This window comes from Arachis ipaensis, chromosome B6 (assembly GCF_059453495.1).
Source record: "Arachis ipaensis isolate K30076 ecotype BB chromosome B6, ASM5945349v1, whole genome shotgun sequence".
NCBI classification, from domain to species: Eukaryota; Viridiplantae; Streptophyta; class Magnoliopsida; order Fabales; family Fabaceae; genus Arachis; species Arachis ipaensis.
In genome coordinates, this window is record NC_142441.1 from 148,993,330 (window position 1) to 149,013,986 (window position 20,657).

General features: G+C 35.3%; 3 protein-coding genes across 7 annotated transcripts; all 3 read left to right on the forward strand.

Moving 5' to 3' along the window:
- Positions 1–361: 361 nt before the first annotated feature.
- LOC107605503 (glycine dehydrogenase (decarboxylating), mitochondrial) lies at positions 362–7,743 on the forward strand. Its single transcript, XM_016307395.3, has 16 exons — positions 362–1,275; positions 1,757–2,319; positions 2,668–2,910; positions 2,992–3,069; positions 3,176–3,276; positions 3,360–3,555; positions 3,682–3,807; positions 4,114–4,299; positions 4,416–4,529; positions 4,956–5,108; positions 5,487–5,675; positions 5,780–5,857; positions 5,945–6,070; positions 6,174–6,272; positions 6,643–6,760; positions 7,506–7,743. Exons 1-16 carry the CDS (start codon positions 615–617, stop codon positions 7,598–7,600), a joined length of 3,126 nt encoding a protein of 1,041 aa, XP_016162881.1. The 5' UTR covers positions 362–614; the 3' UTR covers positions 7,601–7,743.
- Positions 7,744–9,462: 1,719 nt separating this feature from the next.
- On the forward strand, positions 9,463–14,214 carry LOC107605505 (uncharacterized). Of its 2 annotated transcripts, XM_016307397.3 has the most exons (8): positions 9,463–9,781; positions 10,172–10,272; positions 10,873–10,966; positions 11,088–11,176; positions 11,275–11,445; positions 12,570–12,680; positions 13,442–13,508; positions 13,598–14,214. In XM_016307397.3, exons 1-8 carry the CDS (start codon positions 9,517–9,519, stop codon positions 13,876–13,878), a joined length of 1,179 nt encoding a protein of 392 aa, XP_016162883.2. In that variant the 5' UTR covers positions 9,463–9,516; the 3' UTR covers positions 13,879–14,214. The 2 variants fall into 2 exon arrangements, with proteins under 2 accessions (XP_016162883.2, XP_088345946.1); XM_088489820.1 differs by lacking the exon at positions 10,172–10,272 and having other exon boundaries at positions 9,487–9,781.
- A 2,006-nt stretch (positions 14,215–16,220) lies between these two features.
- On the forward strand, positions 16,221–20,274 carry LOC107605507 (uncharacterized). 4 transcript variants are annotated; one of them, XM_016307399.3, is made up of 4 exons: positions 16,277–16,434; positions 18,441–18,665; positions 19,282–19,374; positions 19,461–20,274. In XM_016307399.3, the coding sequence occupies exon 4, from the start codon at positions 19,491–19,493 to the stop codon at positions 19,965–19,967; it is 477 nt and encodes a 158-aa protein (XP_016162885.1). In that variant the 5' UTR covers positions 16,277–16,434; positions 18,441–18,665; positions 19,282–19,374; positions 19,461–19,490; the 3' UTR covers positions 19,968–20,274. The 4 variants fall into 4 exon arrangements, with proteins under 4 accessions (XP_088345947.1, XP_016162888.1, XP_088345948.1 ...); XM_088489821.1 differs by lacking the exon at positions 19,282–19,374 and having other exon boundaries at positions 16,221–16,434; XM_088489822.1 differs by lacking the exon at positions 19,282–19,374 and having other exon boundaries at positions 16,248–16,434; positions 18,444–18,665.
- The last annotated feature ends 383 nt before the right edge of the window (positions 20,275–20,657 follow it).

Genomic DNA, 20,657 nt, shown 5'->3' on the forward strand with positions numbered 1-20,657 from the left:
ATAAGGATATAATTGAATCTAAACACAAATAGTGAGTATAATATTAAAATCGAACACATCCAAGTGAGACTTAATTGAGAATGAATGTATCCAAGTGAGAATAATTGAAAAATATAATATGATTTGTTAATATAATTGATAGTAGAATAACATTGAGTCACTTTTATAAACGTTAAGGATACAAATATAGCAATTTAAATGTTAGGGACACAAATAGGACTTATCCCAAATGTTGAGGATAAAAACGATATTTTACTCTTTAATTAATAACTTCACATAAAAATAACTGTATTACATTTTCACCTTAACAAAAAAAAAATTAAAAATGATAAATATCTAATTTATTATCAACTATTTTTTTATACGGACTGTTTTCACTTTTCATGCAAAAATAAATAAAAGCTAAAAGTTTTATTTTATTTAAAAAAAAAATTGATAGATTTGTAGCCAGGAACCACACTATATTATCGGGAGGTCCAATCCACCATCCTCCACTCACTTCACACACTCCAATGGAATCGTAATCGTAACATAATAATAATAAGAAGAAGAAGAAGAAGCTCAAGACAAATCTCATTTCTTTCATTGTATCGATTGAATCTCTGCATTCATTGATGGAACGTGCAAGGAGGCTCGCAAACCGCGCCATTCTGAAGCGCCTCCTCTCTCAAACAAAACAGCACCGTCACCACGAGCCTCTCTCCAACTCTTCCTCTTCTTCCCCCGTTCTCTACTCTCCGTCCAGATGCGTCTCCACCGTAACTCCCTCTGTTCTCCGCAACAGAGCATCATTCCATCATTTCTCTCAACAACAAACTCGCCGAATTTCCGTTACTGCCCTCCAGCCCAGCGACACCTTCCCACGCCGCCACAACTCCGCTACCAAAGAAGAACAGAGCAAGATGTCTCAGTCTTGCGGCTTCGACTCTCTTGATTCCCTCATCGACGCCACCGTTCCCAAATCCATTCGCCTCAACGACTTCGCCTTCTCTAAGTTCGATGCAGGATTGACGGAGGGCCAGATGATTGAGCACATGAAGGATTTGGCGTCGAAGAACAAAGTTTTCAAGTCTTTTATTGGAATGGGATATTACAACACTCATGTGCCACCTGTCATCTTGAGGAACATCATGGAGAACCCTGCTTGGTACACGCAGTACACTCCTTACCAGGCTGAGATTTCGCAGGGCCGTCTCGAGTCATTGCTTAATTTCCAGACCATGATCACTGATCTCACTGGCTTGCCTATGTCCAATGCTTCATTGCTTGATGAAGGTAACTCCGCCGATTCGGTTATTTTACTGTTTTAAAAGTTTGTTAGATCTGTTACCGACAGTTAGGAGGGAGTTAGTTAGTTAGTTAATTAATTTTGTTTGTTTTTGCTTCTGAGTCCTGGCACGATGGTACTGTATATGAGGCCACAGATTCTGTTGGTGGATTTGAATCCTGCCTATTTGCCTTGCAACTCAAGGCTGCAAATACTAGTTACAACTTACAAATGAAGGGTGAGTCTTGCTTTGTGAGGCTATGTAGTTAGTTATGAAGGGGAGTCTTGGATTTGATTGGTAGATTCAAATCTGGCATCTTTATCTTGCAGACTTATTAGGTGAGGGGTGAGAGCCTCTCCGGCCTCTTTGCCTTTTGAGCTAAGGCTGCGAATATCTATGCTCGATCGATGGGTGTTATTAGTTGGTTATGAATGTAACATGTAATCATGTATGTATAACTCTCTGTTAATTAATTAATTTTTCAATAGGAACTGCTGCTGCTGAAGCAATGTCTATGTGTAACAACATCCAGAAAGGGAAGAAGAAGACTTTTGTTATTGCAAGTAACTGTCATCCTCAAACAATTGATATATGCAAAACAAGGGCTGCTGGTTTTGATCTTGAGGTTGCCACTGTGGATCTTAAGGATATTGATTACTCAAAAGGTGATGTTTGTGGTGTGCTTGTTCAGTACCCCGGGACTGAGGGTGAGATTCTGGACTATGGGGAGTTTATCAAGAAGGCACATGCTCATGGGGTTAAGGTTGTTATGGCCAGTGATCTCTTGGCACTGACTGTGTTGAAGCCTCCTGGTGAGTTGGGGGCAGATATTGTTGTTGGCTCGGCTCAGAGGTTTGGTGTTCCGATGGGCTATGGAGGGCCTCATGCCGCTTTCTTGGCAACATCACAAGAGTACAAGAGGATGATGCCTGGGAGGATTATTGGTGTCAGTGTTGATTCTTCTGGAAAGTCGGCTTTGAGAATGGCGATGCAAACAAGGGAACAGCATATTCGGAGGGACAAGGCTACTAGCAACATTTGCACTGCTCAGGTAACTTTGCTGATTTGGTTCAACCAATTTTAGCTATATAGTTGTCCTCTGTGAAGACTTCAGAACTTATTTAGAAGTTTTAATTTGTAAATTCTAAAGTGTCTATTTCTGTTCCAGTTCAATTTTGGTTTGGAAGTTCTGTGTAATGAACCACCACCATAGTGTTACACAAATGATTTAATTATATTTCTAACATGACACACAGATATTGCACGTACTCTTATTTACCATTCAACCTGTATATTATTCAGTTATATATATTCTTTGATATCATATCATATACAATCTCTTCAAAATGCTTAAATTATTTTAATGAGGGCATATGAATGATTCTTATAACTATCATAGGCGCTGCTTGCAAATATGGCTGCTATGTTTGCTGTATATCATGGACCGGAAGGCCTTAAGACCATTGCTCAACGTGTTCATGGTCTTGCTGGTGTATTTGCCCTGGGATTGAAGAAACTTGGAGTAGAAGTTCAGGGTCTTCCCTTCTTTGACACTGTGAAGGTTAAGGTTCCCAATGCCCACGCAATCGCTGATGCTGCTGTGGAAAGTGAAATAAACTTGCGAGTTGTAGATGGAAAAACTGTAAGTGTTTATTTTTGTTGCAACTCAAATCAATTAATATCATTTGTTTGTCTTTGGATTATTGAGCTTGGTTGCTTTCAGATAACCGTTGCTTTTGATGAAACAACCTCATTGGAGGATGTTGATACACTTTTCAAAGTCTTTGCTGGTGGCAAGCCAGTAAGTATGATTAATATATAATATGATGTATCCTTTTTATAACTATCAATTGTATCATTAATCTTGAATTATTGTAAGTCCCTCTAAAATGTTTGTTCATACACAGGTTTCCTTCACAGCTGCTTCTCTTGCGCCAGAAGTCGAGTCTGCGATTCCTTCTGGATTAACTAGGGAGAGCCCTTATCTGACGCACCCTATCTTCAACACGTAATCCCTTCATATGGAATTTGAATATAATTCCTCTGGTTACATTTTTAGAAACTTACCTCAACTTTATTTTGTTCTAATAGGTACCACACTGAGCATGAGTTACTCAGGTACATTCATAGGTTACAATCCAAGGATCTCTCATTATGCCACAGCATGATTCCACTTGGATCTTGTACTATGAAGTTGAATGCAACAACTGAGATGATGCCAGTAACATGGCCCAGCTTCACTGATATTCACCCTTTTGCACCAACTGAACAGGCTCAAGGTTATCAGGTAGCTAGTTAGATGTTCAAATGGTTCTTTTTAGATTCTTATAAATGATCTTTGGCCTGAAAATATGGGAGAGAAGGGATTTTTTTATTTTATTTTCTGTGTCTAAACAATAAAATTTGGTGTCAGGAAATGTTCGACAATTTGGGTGACTTGCTGTGTACCATCACCGGGTTTGACTCCTTCTCTTTGCAACCAAATGCTGGAGCTGCAGGAGAGTATGCTGGGCTGATGGTTATTCGAGCATATCATTTGGTATGATGACTTGGCTCATTTTAAATATGTCTGCTTAACTTTTATGGAAAATATTTGCTATTGGAAAGGATTTTTTATCAATTTATGAGTTAATTTATGACTCTTCTGATTTACTTACATTCCAAAGCAGTATTTGACATTTTTATTTAACATTGTACTTGTTCATTTCATCCGATAATTGATAACCTTCAGTTGTGCTATTGTCTCTTGCTATATATTTATAAAAGATCAATTTTTTGTTTTTTAATGTTGCTTAAATAAATTCCTGCAATGGTTCTTAATTATTTTGGAAATTGGAAACTGCAGGCAAGAGGAGACCACCACCGCAATGTTTGCATTATACCTGTCTCGGCACATGGTACAAATCCTGCCAGTGCTGCCATGTGTGGCATGAAAATTGTTTCTGTGGGAACCGATGCCAAGGGTAATATTAACATTGCAGAGTTGAGGAAGGCCGCTGAAACTCACAAGGACAACTTATCAGCACTTATGGTAAAATTTGCTTCCTATAGATTGATACTTGTATATTCTAGTTATATCGGCAAATTGACATTATTGTCAAACTTTGAGCCTTTTTTACACTAAGTTTGGTTATGATTTGATTGTAGGTAACATATCCCTCAACCCATGGTGTTTATGAAGAGGGTATAGATGAGATTTGCAAGATTATTCATGATAATGGAGGCCAAGTATACATGGATGGTGCCAATATGAATGCACAGGTTTGTTTTTATATGCATATTTTACCTTCATGTACGTTTGTGTAACATGAAACCAGTTTCTCTCCTTTTTTTCTGGTCTATCCAAATTGTGAGTTATGTTAATTCAAAATCTTAACCCCTATAGTGTTCTAAAACTTGACAGTATACAACTTATGTAATTGTAGCCCCGTTCTGAATACAAATTGTTTCTTGAACGCCAAGTCTTGGTTGACACCAGATACCAAGTGGGAAAAAGAATGTATTGTGTAAGAAGATAGATAATCTTGTAATGATGGGTCCTGCATGACTTTTGTGAGTGTGGTGTCTAGTGTCTGAAAAATGGGTTCAAATAACAAGGCTCGTCTACATATCATGTTGATCGAAAAGGAAACAATTTGCGCAGTCGTGCCTAACTTTGAATGATGTTTGTAATGTTTGTATTTGCAGGTGGGTCTTACAAGCCCTGGTTGGATTGGAGCAGATGTTTGCCATCTCAATCTCCATAAGACATTTTGCATCCCTCATGGAGGAGGTGGCCCTGGTATGGGTCCAATTGGTGTAAAGAAACACTTGGCACCATTTTTACCTTCACACCCTGTGGTAAGCCCTTTTTATTTGGTTATGATGAAATTTTGTGTAATATACATGCATGATTTTAGTTATTTCACTAAAAGCACATGATTTTAACTTTTAATAGAGTCCTTAGTTTTTCTTCCACCAAACTGGATGACATTGTTACTCCTTGTATATGATCTAATAGATATAAAACCCTTTATATGCATCTAAGCAGCTACTTAAAACTATTTATGTACCTCTTCCTAACAGCTCATGATTTTAGAAGAGATGGTTTTTATGAATTATTGAACTGAGATCCTTTTATTTTTTTTTTTTTTATTTTAGGATAAACCATTTTTTTAAGTTGATGTTAATAAAATCTTTGGTCTTCTTTGTATTTAATTATCTGATATCATAATGAAGGTACCCACTGGTGGAATTCCCGCCCCAGAGAACTCTCAACCTCTTGGTACCATCTCTGCTGCACCTTGGGGCTCAGCACTCATATTGCCAATCTCCTACACTTACATTGCCATGATGGGTTCGAAAGGACTCACCGATGCATCAAAGATAGCCATTTTGAATGCGAACTACATGGCGAAACGATTGGAGGTTTGTGCTTTCTTATAGATAATTTGTGCTGCTTTTCCCTATGACTTTTTATTCTTCTTATGAGTTGTTAAAACTTGTTTTCACATATACTTTGATGTACACAGAATCATTACCCTGTTCTTTTCCGTGGAGTCAATGGAACTGTTGCTCATGAATTCATCATTGACTTAAGAGGCTTTAAGGTAGGATCACTTGATAACTTGAAGTTGCTTTTCTCAATTAGCCAGAACTCTTCATGTCTGATTCTCTGTATGCGATTTCAATTTTAGAACACTGCTGGAATAGAGCCTGAAGACGTTGCAAAGCGCCTCATGGACTATGGCTTTCATGGACCAACAATGTCATGGCCTGTACCTGGCACACTCATGATTGAACCCACTGAAAGTGAAAGCAAGGTAGACCTTTCTGAAAAAAACCTCTATTTTTAATTATGTCCACTTTTCCTTGAAGTTTCTTTGTTGTGATGTCTTTTTCTTATTCAACTAATTTTCATTGCAGGCTGAGTTAGACAGGTTCTGTGATGCTCTTATTTCCATCAGAGAAGAAATTGCTGAGATAGAGAAAGGAAAAGCTGACATTAACAACAATGTGCTCAAGGTAAAAAACCTTTTGTTCTCTCAACTCTGATAATATTAATGAGAAGAAAAATACTTCTTTAGATTGCATCTCATATTGGCAAAAATGGGGGTAAAATTTCGTTGATAAACTCTGTTTGATTTTACATACGGAGCCTATTCATGAAAATGAATCCCTCATTTTTTACCAACATAGCAAACAAACCCAACATGGGTGGAAATTTTCACGGATGAGTTTCAACTTTCAAGTGAAACACATCAAACTCCTCCATTGAAAATTTTCACCCTTCCCAAACCCATGAAGAGTGATTATTTATACTTGTCTAGATATTATGTTTACAATTTCAACCTAATTCATGCACTTTTGAGTGATTATCTTAAATATTTTGCAGGGAGCTCCTCATCCACCATCATTGCTCATGGGAGATGCATGGACCAAACCATACTCCAGGGAATATGCAGCCTTCCCAGCTCCCTGGCTCCGCGTCGCAAAGTTCTGGCCTACAACAGGTAACTATACGATTGTTCACTTGTCTCTATTGTAAGATATACTAAGCATCAATGCTACATCATCAAAGAATTGGTCAGAATAATGAAAAAAAAAGGTAGGACAGTTCTATTACTTTTCTAAGGATCAACAAACATGAGTGTTACCCTGCAATAATTTATAGTTGTAACTTCACTGCAGGTAACTCTTGTGTGTTCCTTAAGAACATTTAGGCAGTGTTTGGTTGTTGTCTCAAAAAAATAGAGACATAGACACAAAGACACAAATACACATGAACACAAAGATACACAAATTTTATAACATGTTTGGTGATAATACACAAGACACATGTATTTAATTCAAAAGTCCATTTTATCCCCAAACTAAAACAACTCAAGTGTTAAAGATAAAGGACAATGGTTGGAATTTTAAAAAATAATTAGGGATAGAATTGGAAAAATCTGTGTCTCATGGGTTGTGTTTTAGTGTCACGGCTTGAAAGAGATACACTAAATACATGTCTTTTATGTGCATCTATGTGTAACCGTGTCTTTTAAAATTTTATGTCTCAGCAAACAAACGGTGTACACGTACCACCGTGTCCATGTCTCTCGTGTCCATGTCTCTGATGGACATGGACATTAACCAAACGGAGCCTTAATGCATGCTCTAGAAATATCCATAACCAGTCATTTTAATTTCCATAATTTTCTCTCTCTCCAATAGATATAGACTAATGAATTCAAAACTATGGTTGGTTGTTATCAGGGCGTGTTGATAATGTGTATGGCGACCGCAACCTCATCTGCACCCTTCTGCCGGCAGCACAGGTCGCCGAAGAACAAGCTGCTGCAACCGCATAGTCCCTCATTCCTTTCATCAAGCATTTTCATCATTTCTAGTTGTACATAAACTCCTCCTCCTATTTATACAGTCATTGCAGCTGCTGACTTTTGCTTCTGAATATGATAATGATGATAATCCAATGCTCTTAAGTTTCATACAACCACAACACATATCTGCTCTTTCCCCTCTCCATCTTAATAAACTAGAGGGAAAGTTCACCCAAAAAAAAAAAAGGAAAAAATTTAGAATATTGGTCAGGTAGTAGAATTAAGTGCTATTAAAGTTACATATTCGTATGCATGTAAAATCAGTAAATCATAGGTTTGAATAAACTCGTTAGTCTCAGCTAGTGTATTCATAGGCATCAATGTGCATATGAATCCGCTTTTTATTTATTAACTATGTATAACAATAATAAATATGAGATTAGTTAAGATTACAAGTACTTTATGCTTTAAGTTTAACTATTTATCAAATCCCTTCCAATTTCTCGTTATATACTGTAGAGTGTAGAATACCTACATGAAGCAAGATGGAAATCCATTTTAACTGTAAGGTGAAAATCATTATTAGATGGAAGGATAAATAAGCCTTAAAATTTTACCTATGAATACTTGTTTTATATTACAAAAACATAAATACTTTCAGCAACTATTCAAAACACGTAATTTTATCAAAAGAAAAGAAAAAGTTGAGACAATACAATGGAATTTAAAAGCATGCTAATTGAAGTTCAAATTAGTAATTTGATTTGTACATTACAATCCTAAATTTTACTGTTTCAAGTTGATTACAAATCCTTAGTGGTAGAACTAATAGATCTGCCAAGTGTTTTGCCATGAATTTCTACGTCTTTAGATTAAAAATAAATACTAAATAAATTCTCGAAAAGATTTTATGGAAGACTTATTAGTTCTTGAGGAGGGAAAAATTATCAAGTCTGTCTTGAAGAATTATAAAATTTACAGGTTCTTGAAAAAATATGAATGTTAAACACTTTATCCTTTTGTTAATTTTTTATCGAGTAAAGTATATTTTTTATCTTTAAAATTTGACAAAAATTTTAAAAATATCCCTAAGTTTTATTTTGTTTTAACTTTGTTTCAAAAATTTTCGATGTGCATCAAATATATCCTCAACGGCTAAATTTTTTCAAAAAATTTAAGACCAATCTAACAATAATGCATAAAAATTATACTTGATTTGTTTATGTTAAAAATTATTCTTATGAAATTGTTGTTAAATTGGTATTAAATTTTTTGAAAAATTAGCATCAGGAATATATTTGATACAAATAAAAATTTTTTAAAAAAAATTAAAACAAAATAAAATTTATCAATATTTTTAAAATTTTTATCAAATTTCAAGACAAGAAATATACTTTGTCTTTTTTCATCTCATTAACATACAAGTTCAGCATTACAAATTTTAGTGATTTAGTACTTTTTTTTCAAAAATCTTTTCAAAGACTTAGAGATCTTTCTACCATATTAAGTACAAACCATGTTAGGCAAATTCTAATATGAAACCATTCTAGTAAAACATGAAACACGCAATAGTGTATGACCAAGTTGGGTTACCAGCTCATAATATATTTTCTTCAGGCTATTCTTCGCTGGTAATCAAATTTTCACCAATAATTCCAATATCATTTTTGTAAAAACTGATTTATTTTTAAAATAAATAAACATCTAAATGAATGAACCCTATTCAATTTTGGGATTTTTGGCTACTTTGGTATGTCTGTTAATAGAATATTTGGACTTAATTGAAATGCAATTTAAAAAAAAAAACTTTAGAAAAATATTATTTGATCAGTTTTGTCTCCCTTAAACTATGGCGTTTTAGTTTTTTCACCTAAAAAAATAAAAAATCAAATAAGAAATTCAACTAACCCAAAATCACTGAACTAAAATCACTGAACTGATACGTGATGATGCAGCAGCATTACCCCATCCTCTCAAACCCTAGCAGCCACCTTCATCCCATTCCTCTCCGTTGGCCAGAAGTTCGGCCGGCATCGTCACAGCCGACGTCGTTCACCAAGCCCGCGTCATTCACCTCTCACCTCGCCACTGTCTTTCACCGAGCTCACGTCGCTTCCACTTCTCTCTTCGCCGTCGCTCACCTCGCCGGCTCGCCTCTCCGGCCTCTGCTTACCTCGCCGTCCCTCACCTTCCTCCCTCGTCATCTCTCTGGTAAGCATTTCTCCCGCTGTGATTTCTGTGATTTTCATTTACCTTGAAGTATTTATTAATTATTATAGCATTGTTGTGATATCTGTGATTTTATATTTCTGTGATTTTCCGTGATTTCTGTGATTTTATATTAGTTGTTGTATATGTCCTAATGATGAAAATTCTTGCTTGTGATTATGCCTCATATATGTGCCTCTGGTTTAATTGAAGCTATAGTATTTGCTTTAATCAATCAATTCTGCACTGTTATCCAACTAATTACTAATTCATGCACAGTGGCTGAAGGGAAATTGGAATTGAATGGTTGAAGTTACTGTGGATTTGTAATGACAATTGAGGATTATTTTTTTATTTCAAATTTTTCTGTTTTTTTTTTTTTTTTTTCTTTAGCTTTTAAAATAGGCGGATATCTCTGGAGACCCCGATCCCCGATCCCCGATGCCCGATGCGGGGATGGGGCGGGGGCGGACTATGGGCTGCGTTTGTTTACAGTGAGACACTGAGACACAAAATCGTGTTTGACAGAGGAGACATGGACAGAGACAATTTGTCCAGAGACACTGAATTAGTGTATTTTGTGTCCATCCTGATAGGAAGTACACAGAGACACTAACAAGGGACACAACTTATTTTTTATTTTTTCTTTCATTATTCTTGTTAATTTTTTATAATTATATTTTTTATTATTATATTTTTCATCTCAAATTTTTTGAATGAAAAAAAATGAGAATAAATTGTATTTTCATAATTTGTTTTAGTTTATCACCAAACAGAATACAAGAACACAAAATTTTGTGTCTCTATTAGTGTCTTGTCCTGTTTTCAATGTCTTGTCCTATCCCGTTCTCAGAAACAAACACAGCCATGGGGACGGGGACGGGGACGGGGACGGAGCAAGTCCCCGCCCCCATGGGACCCATTGCCATCACTAGGTTCTACGGTGCCATTTTAGCCGCTAGTTGTATTAAAAGAAAAAATAGTTGATTTGAATATTGTTCTTGTGATCCTAAACTTTGTATGACATTTGATAAATTTGCTTCGTTTTTTAATTTCCTTAAACAACCTATTCATATTGTGGTTGTACTTTACAGAAAGAGTGCATTGTAATCATGGTCCAGTGGCAAAGGCATTTCTTGCCAGTTTTTCGTCAAATTGCACACTCTGCTACCACCTCATCTCCCCAAGGTTGGTGATTTATGTTTTTAACTATTTCCTTCTTGCAAACTATGTGAAGTTGCTCATGCTTTACTCTTATTTTTTTAGGTTTTATTAAATACTTTAGAAAACCTATTTCTGTACATTGTAGGTAAGGGTCTGACGACGTTGACAGCAAGAACAATACTATTGCCCTCAATTTCAAGTCGTAGCCCTGTTTATCACTCTTTCCAATACCAGGTTTTGATTTACATTGTGACTGATCATATCACGTTATAAGCTCTCTACTTAAACTCTATTGACAGATAGTTGGAGTTTACACGGTTCTTTTGTTTTAGGGAATTTCGGGTTCTACCTGTTTGCTTTCTAAGTCATCAGATCTGGAACAAACACCAACTTCCTCCCCGTTAGCCTTAACTTCCTTTTTGGGTAGCAAAGAAGCTCAAGACCAGAAGCAGACACCTGTTAAGAAAGAAAGAGTTCAAGCAGTAATGTCAAAAATAAAGCAGGTTTGTTTTTTTCCCTTGTGTAATTCTGTTATCTTGTATTTCTTAAGTAATTGCTCAATTTACATTATGGACATGACACAAATCTTTTGATTTCATTGGTTTTCTTTAATTTATGCTAAAGAGTACTTATCATTCAAATAGTTTAATTCCATTTCATTTTAATAAAAAAGCATGTCTATGATATCTACTTCTGCCTTTGACTCTGTTTTGAAAATGGTACTTCTTCCAAAAGCAACAACAAACGAACCCCTTTATTAAGACAACCCTATTATGAAGTAGTCTATCAGAAAATGAGAGGACTGAGAGATGCTTCTTACAAGAGAAAAAAAAAACAATAAATATGATTGAAGCGCAGGTTTCTAGTGTCTAAAAACGTCTGAGAGAGAAACTCCTATTAAAACATCAATCTTTCATCCTGAAAGGTGCTTTTAATAAAACTATTATGATTTAGACAAGGAAATTGTTCCTGCTTAACAGGTTCAGTCACTGCCATTGTGCTTATCTTGAAGTAAGATTTTCGAAGACTCCTGAACTTTTGAAATGCCTTATAACCATTGGGCACTTCATGCTTGACGATATGATACACAACTCAACTCAACTCAAATGCTTACACTAACTATGAAATGCCTTTCATGCCATTCACAATTATTGTTATATTATTATGGATAATTCAGTTTTAACAGCATAACATTTGGTGCTGCAGTGATTTTGTCAATGCCAAATTGCCAATATATCGTGAATTGCTTATGGATATCATTTTTTTCCCCTGTTAATATGGGTCATTCTGAAGTAACTGCTTAAAATACAATGTTAGCTAGTTGAGACTGCAGCATAGCAATAGTTTGAAAACTGAAAAGTATAACATGATCTGTTTCATCCTGAGACTATTGGTTGAGCATCTCTGAACGTGCCCATAGAGAATACTAGGTCACCAAGTCAAATGGTGCCTCTGCCTACTTTTTGAGAAACTTTCTGTGTTTCTTCAGTCAGCATAATTTTCTGGTCAATGAAAAGCCACCCTTGGATTGAATGCTATGGAAACATGATCATAATTTCTTTCTGTTTTTCTGTGGTCCAGTTAGCATATATGACTGATTACCTTATTTTTCAACGTGCTTTCTCAGAGTCCTAAGAAGGTCAACTTGGTTGCTGCTTTGGTTCGTGGTATGCTGGTTAAAGATGCATTGCTGCAATTGCAAGTGACAGTAAAGCGAGCTTCAAGAACTGTATATCAGGTAATAAGTGGTATTACACTGTATTTTCATTTCTGTGTGTAGACAAAACTAAGAGTATTCAATTGCTTCTTCTAGAGCACCATACAGCATCAAGGCTAGGCTGTTGATTTATCTGTCCTCATTGGTTTCTAACCAAGAGTTCGTATTTCCTTAGAACAAGTTCAGCTGTTGGTGTAGTCGGTCATTAAGCCTTGTATCTTAGCAATATATCTGCAACTCTCTAAAGTCACAGATTCATTCATTCACAAAATAGACCATAAAGATCAACTTCTTTCTTACCTTCAGATACTTTCAATGTTGTTGTGCTTTCTCTCTAGCTACCTTATGTCCTCTATCATTTTCTACATTCTTTTGGCTTTCTGGATTGTTCAATTTTTTCTCCTCCACTTCGGTCCACAATTTCAAGGGCCTTATTGTTGTTGTTGTTGAGTTGTTTCCGTGTGGCCTCAAGGTCACGGATTCATCATTCAAGCCGTGGAATTGGCTACTTATGTAATTATCATGTTAGGCTGCCTACATTACGCCCTTTTGGTGCGGCCTTTCTAGTGCTTGTCTATAGAGCTGCCTTTATTATTATTATTATTATTACGCACTGCACTTGTAGTTTGTTTCCTACATATATTTCAGCTCCCAAAATTTCATCACTTCTTCCCCTTAATATTACCATTATCTAATTCTATGGGATTGTTCCTCCTTTTCCATGATCTGTGCTGGGAAATGCAGAATTTGAAACTTATGTTTTAAAGTTATAAGCACTGCAGGGTATTACTCAAGCCCAAGGAAATGCCGTAAATAATCATGGATTGGATGCAGAGCGCCTCATTGTTGGTAACGCTTCAAATTTTGCAATTGTGTAACTTAATTTGTTTAGCCACTTTGTTTAAATCCGTGCTGATGCTGTTTCATATTTCTTGCAGCCGAAGCGTTTGTTGGAAAAGGATTATTCCGGAAGAAAGTTTCTTACCATTCCAAAGGAAGAGCCGGCATCAAAGTCAAACCGGAATGCAGGCTAACAGTTGTAGTAAGAGAAATAACCGCCGAAGAAGAGGCAAAGATTGCGAGGTTGAAGGTTCACAATTTCCGCAAGCTCACGAAGCGTGAGAAACGGCTTGTGCCGCATCAGCTTATTGTGTCCAATCCTGTTTGGGGCCGCAAAAACAAATCTAGCGATCGAAACTCGAGTGCCACTGCTGCATGAGCTTCTTAAATATTTCAGAGCTTCAAAATAGTTGTTTAATGGTTGTGGCATATTCTTGTTATCCATCTTCATGTGATAGAAATAGTTGTTGAGAAATATCCTGGCTAGTTTCACATCGAGAGTAACTCCAAATGTTAGGATATGTATGGAGAAATTTGTCTACCCCTTAATTCTAAGGTGGTTACTCCAATGAAGACATTATGAACTGTTAGATAGTTTAATATATTTGATTGAATATATTTGATTGAACTATTTAACGGTTCATAATATCATTTTCACAAAAATGCTTTTATGGAACAGCCACCTCATTTGAATAATAAAATTGTGTTTGAACAATTCCCCTCTTTTATTATTATTTCCCAATTCATCTTTCTTCTCAAAATATCCCAGGTTTTCTTTCTCTTGTCCATTCGTTTTAACCCAAAAACCAATGGCACAAAAGGTTCTTGCTTTTATTTTGAATTATTTGTAAGGGGTACTATGTAATTTTATTGAACATGAAGTAGTAAATGGCTTTTGAAATCTTGTTGGACTGTGATGATGGGTTTGCAAAAACACTTTTTGGATCTTTAAAGAAAGTAAAAACATTTTGGAATAGAGGAGTGAACTGACTGGCTATAGAAAGTTTCAAGATACATTCGGTCTTTAATTTTGTTGATTTGCATCCTGTTGCTGATAAAATACTAAAAATTAGTGTCCCAAAAGTTTCTCATTAGTTTAACAGGAAACCTAAATCCCTACCTGCCGTTACTTCCTCTCTTCTCAGATTCAGCAAAACCTAAACCCTTCCACAGATTCTCTCCACTTCTCCTATCATCACCGTCTGCCACCCTCGTCCTCCCTCACCGCCGCGCTCTCCCTTCTCAGTGCTTCCTCCTCTCACTCTGAAAGTCACCGCAGCACCGTTGTTGCGCACCTGAGAAACCTGTCCGAGAAGAACGTCGTCATCGCGTGCCTCACCCAGCCCGAGGAGAATCATCTTCATCGTCGTCCAGCAAGATCGTCATAGTTAGAATCGTGTTTGTTCGTTCTCTATCGCCGTCGGCAGCCTCTTCTCTGTTGGCCGCTCTTCTTTCCGGTAAGTCAGCCTCTGTGATTTCTTTGATTTTTATTTACCTTAAAGTATTTATTAATTATTATAGCATTGTTGTGATATCTGTGATTTTATATTTCTGTGATTTTCCATGATTTATGTGATTTTATATTAGTTGTTATCTATGTCCTAATGATGAAAATTCTTGCTTGTGATTATGCCTCATATATGTGCCTCTGATTTAATTGAAGCTATAGTATTTGCTTTAATAAATCAATTCTGCACTGTTATCCAACTAATTACTAATTCATGCACAGTGGCTGAAGGGAAATTGGAATTGAATGGTTGAAGTTATTGTGGATTTATACTGACAATTGAGAATTATTTTTTTATTTCAAATTTTTCTGTTTTTTTTTTTTTCGATTTTCTTTAGCTTTTAAAGTACGCGGATATCTCTGGAGACCCCGATTCCCGACGGATACCGATGCTTGATGCCCGATGTCCGAGACAGGGGCGGGGGGCGGACTATGGGCTGCGTTTGTTTACAGAGACACTGAGACACAAAATCGTGTTTGACAGAAGAGACATGGACAGAGACAATGTGTCCAGAGACACTAACAAGGGACACAACTTATTTTTCATTTTTCTTTTATTATTCTTGTTAATTTTTTATAATTATATTTTTTATTATTATATTTTTTATCTCAAAATTTTTGAATGAAAAAAAATGAGAATAAATTGAATTTTCATAATTTGTTTTAGTTTATCACCACACAGAATACAAGAACACAAAATTTTGTGTCTCTGTCCATTATTAGTGTCTTGTCCTGTCCTGTTCTCAATGTCTTGTCTTGTTCTGTTCTCAGAAACAAACACAGCCATGGGGACGGGGACGGAGCATGTCTCCGCCCTCATGGGACCCATTGCCATCACTAGGTTCTACGGTGCCATTTGAGCCGCTAGTTGTATTAAAAGAAAAAATAGTTGATTTGAATATTGTTCTTGTGATCCTAAACTTTGTATGACATTTGATAAATTTGCTTCGTTTTTTAATTTTCTTAAACAACCTATTTCAATGTTTTGAAAATCGGACCGGATCGGCCGGTTCAATTGGGTCAATCGAAAATCGGTCACCTAGCCAGTCCGGTCTACCTACAAAATTGCGCTGCAAAAAACCGGCAGAAAAATCGGCCGAATCGGTAGTTAACTGGCAAATCGGCCCGGTTTTAGAAAGTACCGGTTCTTCCCCCCAGCTTATGAAACGGCGTCGTTTGGCTTTAAAAAAAAAAGAAGGCTGAAGAAGTTCAACGCGTGACCAGTTTACCCTAAACCCCCAAAATCTTCGAAGAACACTCCCAGTCTCCCACTCCCAACCCTAAGTTCGAGGCTGGAGCTTCTGCAGACGACGGACAACCGACGCCGTGAATCGAAACAGACGCCGGAGCAAGTTCACTGTCGCGGGTCATTTTGTTCTCTACTTCGAGGCTCGAGCTTCTGGCCTTCAGTTCTCTGCTTCTCTTGCGGTAAGTTCTGGATTTCTGGCTTCTGTTCGTGTTGTTTTCGTTTTTTGTTCTGGGCTTCTGTTCTTCTGTTTTTTAATTTTTTAATTTTGTTTTTTATATGATTAATCAAATGTTGAATAAACTTGTTGTATGTTGAACTTGAGAATAAATTTGACGTATGTTGAATTTGAGAAGTCTGCCCTGCTCTGTTCTTCAATTTTTTTATCTTTTCAATTATGCTCTATTCAATTTTTTGTTAATTTCAATTCTGCTCTGTTGAATGCCATATGAATTGTATGAACTATGAATTGATATATTGGTTTGGATTCTGGAAACCCTATCAGAGCTGCAGCCACCTTAAAAAACTTGGCTTGTTATATTGATTCTGATTTCTGAGCTTTGTTTTGTTATACTAATTCTGATTTTTGAGTTGTTGGTTCCTGATTTTTTCTAATTCTTCTAATTCTGAGTTGTTGGTAGTACTTTGTTGGGAATGAATGTGTCAATATGCAATTGAGATATTTGTGCTCTTCAACTGGATTTATCTCTGATTTGATATTGGAAGAAGAGTTTTTAATGGATGATCTTGTTTTCAATTGAAGATAAGTGTGTGTTCAATTGTTCAAACCCATCGTTGCTCCAAACCCTATAACAGAACTTTGCTATGAACAAATGAACTTATTTTCAATGGATGTTGATTGCTTGTGTGGTTTGTTTGTTACAGAAAGTACAAAAGGCTCTTTTGCAATTTGATGTCCACTCAAAATCTGATTTTCAGTTTTTATTTTTTATTTTGAATGCTATATAGAATATTTTGGATTCTGGATTCTGTAATTCTGGATTTTTGAATGTTATATTCAATTTTGTAATATGGATTATCTTTATGATGGGAACAATGGAATACTTAATGATGATTATGATTACTAATGAGTAGTGTCTTTATTTAGTTAAAAATTTGTTTAATTTTTGAATGATATATTCAATTTTTGATTACATATTGAATTTTTTTATAATTTTACTATATATTTAATTAAATCGGTTCGATCACGGTTCAATCTCAGTTAAATTATTAAACCATTGAATCAGTCACTTGACCGGTTCAATAATCGATCCGGTTCTCGTAACGTTGGACTTACCTATTTTGTTTCTAATGATTAATAAACATGATAGATAATTAATAAAATAATAATTTATAAAATAAAAAGTAAATTTAATAATTAAATTGTAATTAAAATTAAATAAAAATTATTTAATAATTATTAAAAAATTTAAAAACATATATTTTGTTAATAAATTATTTAATAGTCCAAACTTTATAGAAACGTCAAATCCTAGGCCTCTTTTTACCTTGTTAAGTACAAACTATTTTGGGCAAATTCAAATATAAAACTATTCTAGCAAAACATGAAACACTCAATAGTGTATGACCAAGTTGGGCTACCAACTCATAATACATTTTCTTCCGGCTATTTTTAGCTGGTAATCAAATAATAATCTAATATTATTTTCGTAAAAACTGATTTATTTTTAAAATAAATAAATATGTAAATGAATGAACCCTATTCAATTTTGGCTACTTTGGTAGTTTGGTATGTCTCTTAATAGAATATTTGAACTTAATTGAAATGCAATTTAAAAAAAAACTTTAAAAAAATTTTGTGTTTGTTTGTGCGAGTAAAAAAAAGATTTTTTTTATTTTTAGTAAATTTTTAATAATAAAAAATATTTTTTTTAATTATAATTTATATTTTTTTAAAAAAATTTATATAATAATTAAATAAAAAAAATAATTTTATCTTATTTTTTTCGAACATAATTGATAAATAAAAAAATTTATATAAAATATTTAAACATAAAATTATTTTTATTTTTATAATTTTTTTTTAAAAAAAATATCATTAAAAAAAAATCTTTTTGGAACAAGTCCATTATTTGGTCGGTTTTGTCTACCTTAGAGGGTTCCCCAAAAAAATCAAATAAGAAATTCAACTAACCCTAAACTCATCCATTGATGCATGATGATATAGCAGCATTACCCCCATCCTCTCAAGCCCTAGCAGCCACCTTCATCCCCCTCCTCTCCATTGGCCAGAGGTTGCTGTAACAGGCCGGCATCGTCATAGCCGCCGTCGCTCGCCACTGTCCCTCACCGAGCTCACCGCTCCCACTTCTCTCCTCGCCGGCTCGCCTCTCCGGTCTCCGGCCTCTGCTTACCTCGCCGTCCCTCACCTTCCTCCCTCGTCGTCTCTCTGGTAAGCATTCCTCGCTCACTACTTGCTGGCAGTGCTTATTCAGTTTTTCTTTTCGAGTTAATTTTTATGATTTATTTTTTATATTAAAACAGTTAAAATAAACTTAAATTAATATAGTTTATGATTGTTGTTGATGGTTGATAATCTGATTTTGTGTTGTTAATTGTTGATGGCTGATTGTTATACTGTGTTCCTGACTTTCTTCTTACTTAGTTGTTGCTGATTTTATCATTTTAGTCACTTAGCTGTTGCTAAATAAAATTGATAATCTGACTTTGTGGTGGAACATTATGGATTTGATTGTGGATTAGGCATTTATGCTATGATTTATCATTTTTGTGCATTTTGATTTCCTTTGGTTATAAACTTTGATATTTGAACTTGAATATGAACTTTTAATTATGAAATATAGACAAGTAATTACGTGTAACTGTAGAATTCTGAATTTTGTTGTTATATAAATCATTGAATTTTCATATGAACTTTGTGGTTACTAATCATAATGCTTAACTTAAATAGTTAATATGCTTAGTTCTTAGCACAATGAGAAGGATAGTTCTAACTATTTCCACTTAATTCATTCTCCACTTTTCTTCCTTTTTATTTTTTACTTCAGAAAAAAAACGGTGAACTATTTAGGTCCATGAACCAGCCTTATATGGGCCGGGGTATAGCTTGTTTAATTCGCGGACTTGAATCATCATTATTGGTACTGTAAAAACTGAACAATGTTCTCTTATTAGGAACCAGAAAATGCTCACTGCTAACCTTGTTTTTGATGCTTCATGAGTGTAGCTATATGTGTGAAGGCTAAAGGGGAGGAAGATGAAGACAATTTCTGGATATTGTGTTTCGTCGAAGGATATATCACTGTCGAAAGCGGCAAAAATTCTATCGAAGTTTGTCTCTGCTGAGAACGGTGCCTCACATGCCATCAATGCATATCTCCACAGGGCCTCTGCTGCTTTCAGTGAGCTGAAGCAGCTCCACAAGGAGGTTAAATCTTCCCACTCACATAAGAAGAAGCACAGGAGACCTGGAACTGAAGAGGATAATGTTGACAATGGGAGAGTGGTTGAAATTTCTGTCGGGAATGCCAAGCTGACCCATGATGGGAGTGCAGTGTCTAAGAGCAAGTTCAAGAGGCGTCTCGAAAAGAACGATGATGTGAATGATGAGAAATCGACTCAAACTGCTGTTGAATTCGATCAAGAACTTAATGGTTCTTTAAGGGAACATTCACGACATTCTGGCAGCACTGAGAAGCATAAGAAGCATAAAAGCAAGAAGCAGAAAATTTGAGATCAGAGGTTGAGTTATGTGATCCTCCTTGATCATTGTTAGAATTTGATGGATTCATATAAACAGCCCTGCAATTTTGACCAAGAAATACTTTTGTTCTAGATCACAACCCCAAAGATGAATGCTAACAGGCTACTTGGCTTCAAAGATTGTTTATTACCAAAATGATTGGAGCTTGTGCTATGAATTGTTTGAGAGCTCCTTTGATGTACCCTTTGTATGAATAGTAGTCATTACAGTTCTAAAATGTCATTATAGTGCAAAATACTAAAGGGGTATTCTGAAGGGGTATTCTGATTTTGATGAATTTTTTTCTCGTTTTTAATCTATATTGTGTAGTTGAGGTTTCTTTAGAGTCATTGCTACAATAATTTCTTTGAGACCCCCATTCAATAATAGAATAGTGTGTATTGACTCAATGTATCAAATGAAATGAATACACTATAGGAGAATTATACAAATACTAACCTATTCAATAATAGTAATCACGTACTATTTTTTAGTTAAGTTTCACATCATTTATAATTTTATAAAAATTTAGAATCAAGAACCAAATATTGGTTTATTAGTTTTCAGGGATCAAACGTGATTTCTATTCAACTTCAAAAACTAAATTGATCATCATTTCCTTACAAAAGACTAACCCTTTACCTAAAATTAAAAATAAATAAATAGAAAGGGTGATGGTAG

Coding starts and splice junctions, on each gene's coding strand:
- LOC107605503 (XM_016307395.3), top strand. CDS start 615: ATGGAACGTGCAAGGAGGCTCGCAAACCGCGCCATTCTGAAGCGCCTC. Junction 2,320..2,667: donor GCAACATTTGCACTGCTCAG/GTAACTTTGCTG, acceptor TAACTATCATAG/GCGCTGCTTGCAAATATGGC. Junction 5,858..5,944: donor TTGACTTAAGAGGCTTTAAG/GTAGGATCACTT, acceptor TTTCAATTTTAG/AACACTGCTGGAATAGAGCC.
- LOC107605505 (XM_016307397.3), top strand. CDS start 9,517: ATGATGCAGCAGCATTACCCCATCCTCTCAAACCCTAGCAGCCACCTT. Junction 11,177..11,274: donor ATCACTCTTTCCAATACCAG/GTTTTGATTTAC, acceptor CTTTTGTTTTAG/GGAATTTCGGGTTCTACCTG. Junction 11,446..12,569: donor TAATGTCAAAAATAAAGCAG/GTTTGTTTTTTT, acceptor GTGCTTTCTCAG/AGTCCTAAGAAGGTCAACTT.
- LOC107605507 (XM_088489821.1), top strand. CDS start 19,491: ATGAAGACAATTTCTGGATATTGTGTTTCGTCGAAGGATATATCACTG.